This window comes from Octodon degus, unplaced genomic scaffold, assembly GCF_000260255.1.
Source record: "Octodon degus isolate 3935 unplaced genomic scaffold, OctDeg1.0 scaffold00050, whole genome shotgun sequence".
NCBI classification, from domain to species: Eukaryota; Metazoa; Chordata; class Mammalia; order Rodentia; family Octodontidae; genus Octodon; species Octodon degus.
Window position 1 is genome coordinate 5925042 of NW_004524626.1, and position 10523 is coordinate 5935564.

Here is a 10523-nt window from a genome sequence, read left to right on the forward strand (position 1 = left end):
TTTTTGCGGAACCGGGGATTGAACTCAGGCCCTTGCGCTCACCAGGCAAATGCTTATTCTACTGAGCCATCTCCCTGGCCCTTTCTTTTCTTTTAGACAGGGTCTCATTCTGTAGTTCAGCCTTTGAACTCATGGATCCCAGGCTGGCCTCAAACTCACAATGATTCTCCTGCCTCAGCCTCCCAAATGCTGGGGGCTCACAGGTGTGCTCCCCACACATGTCCTACTCTGTATGTATGGAGTAGTTCACAGTGAAAGGAGACAAGCAGAGATGGAGGGAGAGTGTGCTGTCCCTGCAGGAGCATCTCAGGGTCTCCCCAGGTGTGCCTTCTCTCGGGAGGGAACACCGGATCCTTGCTCAGCCAATCAGAAGCAGTCTTGAGAATTTGGCTGCTGTGATGGGAAATTTTAGGATCATTTCATCAAGCCAATACAGTGAGTCTGGGGTCCCTGAGACAACAACAGGGGAGCCTGAGAAGCCATTAAAGAAGAAAGGAGAAACCAGGCCTTGTTCAGGAACCTGGATCAAACCATCTCTGAAGTAGATGCCTACCCGCCCTTCTTTCTTTCTTTCTTTCTTTCTTTCTTTCTTTCTTTCTTTCTTTCTTTCTTTCTTTCTTTTTCTTTCTTTCTGCATTTGGTACAGGGTCTACAGGGTCTCACCACATAGATCAGACTCATAGTAATCCTTCTGTTTTCAGCTTCCCAAGCGCGGGGATTTTAGGTGTGCACCACCACGCCCAGTCTCAATCACTGTCTCAGCGTGCTCCGGGAGCAGAGCTGGCACGGCATGCCAGGGATCGAGCCCCAGCTGCTGCACTCTGCCTAAGCAGATGCTTTCCCCTGCTGAGCTATGTGGCCGGCCCTGTGCTTTAATGATGGCTACAACAGTTTCACTTGCTTTTTTTCTATCACTTGTATCCACCCATCTTTCCAGCCATCCCTACATTCCATCTTTGCACCTCTCTACTTGTTGGGGTGCCAGGTCACCTTAAGACCACAGGGGCATTAGGAAGCATTCTCCACCCCCAGAGGAATAGATGGGTGGGGAAGACAAAGTGAGTTGTTTACAGGCTTATACTTCCAGCTGCTATTGTGAAATTTGGAGCTGGAAGGACACTGAGGTCTTGGGGACATATGGGGTAGGGTGGGATGCCCAGGTCACCTCTTCCTGTTCACCTCCAGGGGCCACCTTCACCAGGTGGGCTCTAGCTAGACCCCCTGGGGCAGGAGGGACCACTTGGCCTGTCCCCAAGTCCAGCAGGGAGATGAAAAACTCTGGGAGGGTGGGACTGGGCGGGTGTGTTCCCTTTTCCCCAACTGGGCCAATGCTCGCACTTCAGATGGGGCCCCTGGGAGGTGCTCACCCCCCCCCTCCGCCACCATAAAAGGCCCCTGGTCCCGCCTGGGTCAGTGTTCGACCTGTGATCACCATGGCGGGCCTGGTAGTTCTGTTGCTCTTGGGGGCTGCGGTGTGTGGTGAGTGGGCCTGAGGTGTGGGGGTTGGGCTGAGGTCCCCCAGTCCCACAAACACCAGATGTGAGGGTGGGAGCATGCCTGTCATCCGGCACTTAGGAGACTGTGGCAGGAGGATCGCTAGGAATTAGAGACCAGTCTGGGCGACATAGTGGGTCTCTGTTTCAAGAAAGAAACACTACCACCACCACCACCAAAAAAACAAACAAACCCCAAAATCAAGGATTCTCAAAACTCTGTTGAAATCGGAGCCTTCACAAGTCTAAACTTTGCCCACAGCAAAAATTTAAAGTCCTACCGTGGAAACCAAGGCCTGTGGGCTTTACGGGGCTTCAAGGAGCATTAGGTTTAGCTGTCCCACTTTCCTTGGGTCGGGATGTAGTGCTGGAATTGGGCCCCAACAATCTCTATGGCTCGCTCTGTCTTGGGCATCCACCGCCCTACTAGGTGTCTGGGTTTTCAGCCGCTTGAACCGCACGTGACAGTGATGAGCCTGCCGGACTGGGAGGTCCAGGGAGGGGGCTGTACCCTGATCCTCACACCTCTCTCCCCAACACAGCGGCGCAGCCTCGCGGCCGGATCCTGGGCGGCCAGGAGGCCGAGGCGCATGTGCGGCCCTACATGGCTTCCGTGCAGGTAGACGGCAGACACCTGTGCGGCGGCGTCCTGGTGGCTGCGCAGTGGGTGCTGAGCGCCGCACACTGCCTGGAGGAGGCGTGAGTGCGGGGCTGGGCAGGGCTGGTAGGGCCCTGCGGGGCGCGACTCTGATCTCCTCCCCTCCTTCCAGGGACGGCAAGGTGCAGGTGCTGCTGGGCGCACACTCACTATCGCAGCCCGAGCCCTCCAAGCGCCTGTACGACGTGAGTCGCTTGGTGCCCCACCCGGACAGCAGTCCCGACACCATTGACCACGACCTCCTCCTGCTGCAGGTCAGCCTCGGCCAGCGGTGCCTCGCCCCCATCTCGCGGCCTGCGCGGGGGTCTTCCTGCTTCGCGTACTCCGCCCCTGACGTCCCCGCCCCACTCTCCACAGCTGTCAGAGAAGGCGGTGCTGGGTCCGGCCGTGCAACCCCTGCCCCTGCAGCGCGTGGACCGCGACGTGGCACCCGGTACGCTCTGCGACGTCGCCGGCTGGGGCGTGGTCAGCCACTCAGGTCGCAGACCTGACCGCCTGCAGCACGTGCGCCTGCCGGTGTTAGACCGGGCCACCTGCAACCTGCGCCGGTACCACGATGGCGCCATCTCGGAGCGCATGATGTGCGCCGAGAGCAAGCGGCGCGACAGCTGCAAGGTGCGCAGTCAGAAGAGTGGGTAGGATTGAGGAGGGGGCGTGGCGAATCGGTGGGCAAGGCAGTGAGGGCCGGGGCTGAAAGGGGTCGTCTCCCACAAGGGTGGAGCGTGTGAAGGCGGAAGAGGGGTGGCATCTAAGGAGGGTTGAAGAACAGGGCTCATAAATTGACTGGGTATGGTGTGCAGAAGCCCGAAGAAGGGGCGGGGCCGATAGGAAAGCTGCAAGGACGGAAAGGGCGAGTCCCCGTCCCGAGAGGGCGGGGCGCTCAAGAGGACAGACTCCATCCGCGGTAGGGCTCGAGGAAGAGTCCCGGCCGGAGATAGAGGCGGGGCGATGACTCACGGCCCCGCCTTGCAGGGAGACTCGGGCGGCCCGCTGGTGTGTGGAGGCGTGGTCGAGGGCGTGGTCACCTCGGGATCCCGCGTGTGCGGCAACCCCCGGAAGCCGGGGATCTACACGCGCGTAGCCAGCTACAAAGCCTGGATCGACAGCGTGCTGGGCGAGGGCACAGCGGCCTGAGCAGAACTGTAGGCGGCCAGCACTGGGCACACAATAAACGCATTCAAATCTGATTCAGCCAGTTTTTCTTGAGCACCTGCTGCCTGCAAGACCGCGAGAGGGGCGGGTTAGGGCGCCGCCTCACACCAGCAACCTTGCTTCTCTGGCTACGCTGTGCTGATGCGTGCAGAAATCCCTGAAATTGTGCCCTTGAACCTGTGTCGTAGAAGGGGAAACGGGATCCCAGGGGCCGGAGTGTCTCCTGGGCTGGAGAAAGCTCAGAACAAAGTCCAAATTCAAACCCAGAGCTGGGTGCTGCTGGGGCCATAGTGAGGTGGCAGGTGGTGTCTGGAGAAGCCACGCCTTGTGTGCTAAGGAGGTAAGGGGGCAGAACCCAGGACCTGGGCACCTCCCTCCACCTCAGAGACCACTCTCCAGGGCCCAGGACCTAAGCTTGGCCCTCAGAGACGCTCAGGGCCTTCCCCGTGTGGAAGAGACCACGTCTGGGATGGGGCCTTGTGCTCCATGGGAAATCGCATGTGGACCCAGAACTTGGTTTTCTGCTCCATGATGCTGTCCCCTTGACCACCCTCATACACGAGCATCTGTTGAGCAACTACTTACAACGTGCTGGGGGCTGTTGGGCAACAGGGTGTTATTTGCTGGGTGGCCTTGTGACAGGGATGAGACCATCTTCAGTGTGTGGACAAATCCCTGTCATTTTTTTTTTTTTTTTTTTTTTTCAGACAGGCTCTAGCTATGTAGTTTAGGTTCATCTTGCTATGTAGCCCAGGCTGGTGTTGAACTTTTGGTTCCTGCTTTAGCCTCATAAGTGCCAGACCTACAAGTGAGCATCACCACACCCAGCTTTAAAGGGTTTTTTTTTTTTTTTTCAGAACCAGGGATTGAACTCAGGCCCTTGTGCTTGCCAGGGAAGCACTTATTCTACTGAGCCATCTCCCCAGCCCCTAAAGGGAATTTTTTTAAAAAAGAAAAATCTAACAAAAGGGAATTTTTAGCCACACCAAGTGGCACATACTGGTAATTCCAGAACTTGGGAGGCTGAGGTAGGTAGGAGGATCAATGCAAGTCCTGCTGTGTTACATAGTGAGTTCAAGGCCAGAACTATGTTTCTGTCTCTGTATCTCTCTTCTACAGACAAAGATAAACAGATTTTTTTTGGGGGGGGGTCCTTTTTGAGACAGGGTCTTACTATACAGTTTAGGTTGGCCTTAAACTCAACGATCCTTGTGCCTCAGCCTCCTGAGTCCTGGGATTACAGGCATCACCACATCAAGCAATAATGGATCATTTTTATAACTTAGGAAGTATGAAGAAAATGCTTGCCATTTATTTCAGATTCAGAATTTGCAGCGTGCCCTGCATGGGTCAGCACTAGGGACAGTGACATGGGCCAGGTGCAGTGCTGCCTGCATGTAAGCCCACTGTGAAGTGCGGGCAGCTTCTATGATCCAAACAAATGAAATGGAGGCAACAGGGAGCCCTCTGACCAGGGATGGCTGCTTCTTGCTGTCACCCCACAGATCTAATGGTGCTCAGTCACACATCAGCTTGGTTAATACCCTGGAGACAGGAAGGACAGGCACAGCTTTTGTGCCCCCGGGGACAGGCTGGGCTGTGTGGGCGGAAGGAGTCTCCTGTGCAGGGTGGCTGGCTGACATCACCTGCACAGGAAGGCAAGGCTGGGGCCCTAAGGGGAGCTGTCTCAAATTGTTGCTGCTTTTGTTTTGTAGCACTGGGGATTGAACTCAGGATCTTGTGCTCATCAGGCAGGTACTTATACCACTGAGCTCCCCGGCTGTCTCAAGTTCTTTTTTGGTGGAACCGGGGATTGAACTCAGACCCTTGAGCTTGCCAGGGAAGCACTTATTCTGCTGAGCTATCTCCCCAGCCCTCAAGTTTTTTTTTTTTTTTTTTCCAGAACCGGGGCCCTTGCACTTACCAGGGAAGTGCTTATTCTGCTGAGCCATCTCCCCAGCCCCATCAGGTTCTGACAGTGGCTTTTATGAACCACGGTGGAGGGTAGCCTGTGGGGTTTCATACCTACTCAGATCCAAGAGTGCCTGGACATTTTCAGCCCCATGCTGTGGTCAGTGGGAGCCACAGAGGGCTCTAGGAGGAGGTGGTGGTGCCAAAGGAATGCTGGGGACCATCTGCTGATCCTGGCCTCTGAGAACTGTGCCAGGGGACAGGTCAGGCTTCCCTACTGTGGACCTCAGAAGTGGAACTGTGGAGAAACAAGGTTGTCAGCTGGGCATGGTGATACACACCTGTGATCCCAGCACTTGAAGGCTGAGGTAGGAAGATCATCGAGAGTTTGAGACCAGCCTGGGCTACAAAGTGTGCTCAAGGCTAGCATGAACTGTATAGCAAGACCCTGTCTCAAAAATACATACACACACAAGAAAAGAAGGAAGGAAGGAAGTTGTCATGAAATTTCATGGTGGGGACAAGGAACAAACATCCCAGTCTACCTACTTGGTCTTGGCATACAGAAGCTGTCCACAGTGGCTATCCCCAACCTGTGACCTGTCCCTGGTCCCTACCCCGTCAGCTTGTCTGTGGTGGAAATTTCCCAGTAACCCATCCCAAACGAGGGAGGCCAGGCCTGGTGGCTTGGTCTCTAGGCTGAGGCCCAAGGGATGAGGCTGCTTCCTGTCAGCCTTGGTGGTGGCATTCTTGATGGATGTGACCTCAACCCACTTGGGCAAGGTGAATTAAGTAAAGCAACGGTGTGGTGTCAAGGATCATGGTGGCGGGATCATTGTAAAAGACTGAGAAAATCTTGCAGGGATTGAGGTTGTGGCCTTTGTCTGGCCTGCCTGCTCACACACCTGTCCCCAAGGCTGGCCAGCTATGCTACAGGCAGGTGGGAACAAACGGGCCCTAGTGCTTCCTGATGTGCCTGGCCCCATCACCTCATCAGGCTCTACTGCCTGTGGCTCTGGGGCACCAGCTGCTCTGCTTCACACTGGTCCAGGCTCAGACACAGCCTGGCACCCCTACGACAGCAAGCAGATACCCTGTGGGGAGATGGCTCTGCAGGGTGCAAACAGCAACCAATTATCGTGTTCCAGGCAGGTCGTGTTTGCAACAGCCCTTCGCCTGAAGCCTGTGGGGGACCGTGACATAATCGGTGGCAGCGCTTGTAGCACAAGGCTGGACCCCTGGGGAACCAGGATTGAGTTTCAGAGATGCAGGGCAGAGAGGGACAGACAAGACAAAGTGAGGGGACAGCTGAAAAGAACCCCCAGCCCCCTCCCCTCTGCTCCCAGCACATACCAGGTGCTGCTTCGCAAGTGGGCGACCCTGGCCTGGATAGACACACAGCCTGCAATGACCCTGGGGCTGGAGGTCCAGCATGGACTGTGGTGACCACACAGTTTAGTGGGCCAGGCCCCAGGGTGAGGACAGGTTCTGCAGGCACAAGAGGAAAACTGAGACATATGGCTGAGTACCAGATATGTTCTAAAGAAGACTGTTACAAAAATAAAATAATAAAGGGAAATGCAGGGGCCTGACCAAGCCCTCTTTTTTTTCACTGAGACAGTCTCACCAGCTAGTCCAGGCTGACCTTGCACCTGCAGCTGTTCTGCCTCAGCCTCCTAAGTGCTCAACTACTCATTTGCCACCCTGCCAGGCTCCAACCAGACTCCCCTTTAAGGTCTCAGGTGCTCTGGACATGGGTGGGCACTTGCGGTCCTCAGGCAAGCTTCTAGGACCAGTGACAGAAAGCAGGCCCATGGCCCCACCTGCCGTGACCCATGCTGGGTGCAACTGTCCTGTGGGCCAGTCAGGGCCAGCTCAGGAGTAGCTGAGGGGCATTTTCCGCCACAGTCCCCCACACAGGCAGTTTTTGGTCCAGCGCTGCTCCCACTGCTTCACCGCAGTCGTCTTGTTGGGGGACTTGAGCATGGTGACACAGCCGCACCTGGGGATGAGCAGGTGGGAATGGCTCATGTGACCCCCACACAGCCCCTCCCAGAATGGCCACTGTCTGCAGACCACACCAACAGTGCCACAGACAGCATGACCTGTACCTGGCGCAGGCCTTGCATTCCTCTGTGGGGTAGGTGCCCAGGTGCAGCCTCCGCAGGTGGTCAATCTTGGGCTGCCCAGGAGCCCTGTGGAGAAGGGAGGGCATGAGGGGCGGGCACAGGGCCACCAGGGCAGTCCCCGTCTGGAGATGGTGGATAAGTCTTGGGTAACTGTCCTTTGGTGGGGCTGGGGGGGACTGCTGCCCCACACAGAGGGCCTGCTTGAGTGGGTGCCCAGTGCCTCTGGAATCATCCTGGCACCAGGCCAGTGTGGGCTGCCAGGGACAACCTGCACCCAGAGCAAAAGGAAGCCTGTGGTCCTTGGTGCTACAGAAGTGTGAAGGCAACCTTTTTTTTTTAGTACTTTGGATTAAACCCCGGGTCTTTGCCCTGAGCTACATCCCTATCCCTTTTTTTAATTCTAGGGCAAGGTCTTACTAGGCTGCTCATGTTGGGCTCCTGCCTCAGCCTCCCAGAGTGCTGGGGTGACAGGCGTGTGCCACCACAGCTGGATGTATCTGCACTGTTTGAGGCTGCTTCCCTGGCCCTGAGATGGGGTGGCCAACCCCAGCCTCAGTAGCACTGTGCAGTGAAGGTACGGGTCAGCAGGCCTGGAGGGCCTAGCCCTGAGGTGCAGGGAGAGGCTGTGTGAAGGCCCAGGGTCCTGGGAAAGGAGGGAGCCAGGCCGGATAAGCACTCACTACTGAACCACAGCCCCAGGCCTGAAGATTAGAAGGGGGCAGCCATGCTAGGCCCTGGGGCAACATGCAGGAGGTGTGGGCACATGGACATGGGCACCCAAGTGTGTGTGGCTGTGCAGAGAGACAGGGTGGGGTGGGGTGGGCACACCTGGCCAGGCTATCCAGCTGCGAGGTGGGCACGCTGCAGGGCAGCATGGGGGCCTTGCCGAAGTGCAGGCGCACAGGCTGCTTGGGCTGCAGGCGGCTGACTAGACCATCACTGACAGGCAGCCAGTCCAGCGTGGGCACCAGCAGCTGGCTGGGCAGCAGGCAGCACTCATCCACCAAGGTATCATCTGGCTCACTTGCTGGCCCTTCGTCGCGGCCTGGAGGAAGGGAACATTGTCACATGTGGTAGCCAGCCTAGGACCTCACCCCCTGGCCACTGGGATGGACATGTGTGGGACCATGGGGCACCAGGGCCAGATCTGCTTTGCTGGGTGACCCTAGGAAGTCCCTCCTGGTCTCTGGCCTCAGTGACCTCTTTCCTAAAAGGACCTGAGTTGTTTCTGCCTTTGGGATCTTATGGTAGAGGGAATCCCACCACGGCTTTTTTTTTTTTTTTTTTTTTTTGTAGGGAGGTGTGAGCAGGAAGTAGGGTCCCTCACAGCACATCCAGAGCTTGGTGAGCAGGCGGAAGAGCAGGGACATGCTATCCTGCGAGTCCGATGTGGCTGTGAACACGGGCAGGCAGCTGGGCTTCAGTAGACCCCAGATGCGGATGACCACCATCAGCTCTCGCAGCATGCCTAGTGACGTGCCATCCCTCAGGAAGCTGTGGCCTGGTCGCAGCGGTGAGCCCTGCGAGGTGGCAGTCACACTGAGTATGTAGTCCAGGGACACTGGCTACTCCTGGCAAGGGGCTCATGGGAGCCCAGGACACCCCACAGATTGCCTAGTCAGTGTCCACGGAGCGGAGCTTGGTGAGGCTGACCCCGACATGCGCAGGAGGGCAGCCAGATTCCTGAATTGCGTCTCCATGCCTGGGATATCAAAGCCCTGAACCACTGGCTCCCTTAGACTTAGTGGAGGAAGAGGGAGTAGAGGGGTGTGGGGAGCAAGAGATGAGGAGAGAAGGCTTGGGTGGGAAGGTGCAGATAAGGGTGGCGCTGGACAGCCAGAACACAAGGGGCGTGGCCACGGGTAGGCGGGGCTGCGCATGCGCACCTGGTTCGGCAGGCTGGCCAGCAGGTACAGCACAAAGTCGCCCACCCACTGGAGGAGCTGCTGCAGTGCCTGGAGTGTGTTCGTGTCCAGAACAAACTCTTCAGTCTTGAGGTTGATCATGACCTTATCAATGTCTGAAAGGAGATAAGGACAACGTAGTCAGGGAGGAGGGGACTTCATAGTGTGTGTAGTTGTGCAGAGGGGCACTGGGGTTTTTTTTGTGGCAGAACCAGGGATTGAACTCAGGCCCCCTTGCGCTTGCCAGGGAAGCACTTATTCCACTGAGCCATCTCGGCACTGGGGTTCTTCAAACTGTACAGATAGCACCCCGGTTCTGGCCTGGGAGTGGTGCCCAGTACCTATTAGATGCCCAGTGGATGCCCCTGGGTGGAACTTTGAATGGCAACAGAAATAGCTAGTGCACTGGGGAAGTCACACTACCAGGACAGGCCTGGGTATCCCAAGAGTGAAAAGGACTTAAGAGACACTGCCGCATGTCTCTTTTAGTTGGGGAGAGAAGTTGGCCAGGGCAGTTCTACGCCATCTCCCTCCAGCCTGGTAGGGAGTGTATCCCCCTCACACTGGGCAACATCCCCTTTGGACAGCAAGTGACAGGCCAGGCTGGAACTCCAGGTGCCCCTTTTTGTACAGGTTCTGACTCCCCCCCCCCCAAATTTGGAGAAACGTTAGCATGTACAAACTGTAGCTTTGGCACTGGGATGAACTGGGGGCCTCTCACACCCCTGAGAAACAGCCACTGCCGGCTGCACCCCAGCCTGAGCAATCTGTGTGCTGGACGAGCGCTCACTACCAAGCTGCACTGGAGCCTTTCTTTTTCTGGTAGGATTTCATGAAGTTGCTCAGTCTGGCCTAAAATTCTTGCTATTCCTGACTCTGCCTTCAGAGTAGCTGGGATAACAGGTCAGATGGAGCCAGTGACCCTAGGAAAAAATCTTAATTTTTAGGTTAAAAAAATAAAATACTTAGTATAGGATCTACAGGGTCTCACTACGCAGATCAGACTCGCAGGGATTCTGTTGTCAGCCTCCCAAGTGCTGGGATTACGGGTGCACACCACCACACCCATGCTCATTTGCCATCTCAGCAAGCCCTAGCGACGGGGCTGGCTTGGCATACCAGGGATCAAACCCCAGTCCCTGCACTCTGCCTAACCAGGTGCTTTAATCTGCTGAGCTATCTGGCTGACCCTGGTTTATTATTATTATTATTATTATTATTTATTACATTTATTTATTGTGTGTGTGTGTGTGGCCAGCTCAGCCTACCAGGGGGC

General features: G+C 56.2%; 2 protein-coding genes across 3 annotated transcripts in view; one reads left to right on the forward strand and one right to left on the reverse strand.

Annotated features, from left to right (window-relative positions):
• The first annotated feature begins 1410 nt into the window (after positions 1-1410).
• Cfd (complement factor D) lies at positions 1411-3338 on the forward strand. The gene is made up of 5 exons (XM_004632911.2): positions 1411-1479; positions 2036-2192; positions 2264-2405; positions 2509-2766; positions 3124-3338. The coding sequence occupies exons 1-5, from the start codon at positions 1434-1436 to the stop codon at positions 3283-3285; spliced, it is 765 nt and encodes a 254-aa protein (XP_004632968.1). The 5' UTR covers positions 1411-1433; the 3' UTR covers positions 3286-3338.
• A 3394-nt stretch (positions 3339-6732) lies between these two features.
• The window catches only part of Med16 (mediator complex subunit 16), a 19608-nt gene continuing 15817 nt past the window's right edge, over positions 6733-10523 (reverse strand). For both annotated transcript variants that reach the window (XM_004632912.2, XM_023716905.1), the window contains exons 11-15: positions 9230-9363; positions 8671-8863; positions 8172-8388; positions 7326-7409; positions 6733-7216 (exon numbers count right to left, since the gene is read on the reverse strand). In XM_004632912.2, the coding sequence (XP_004632969.1) occupies positions 7090-7216; positions 7326-7409; positions 8172-8388; positions 8671-8863; positions 9230-9363 (755 nt within the window). In that variant the 3' untranslated portion in view covers positions 6733-7089. The remainder of the gene's footprint in view (positions 7217-7325; positions 7410-8171; positions 8389-8670; positions 8864-9229; positions 9364-10523) is intronic.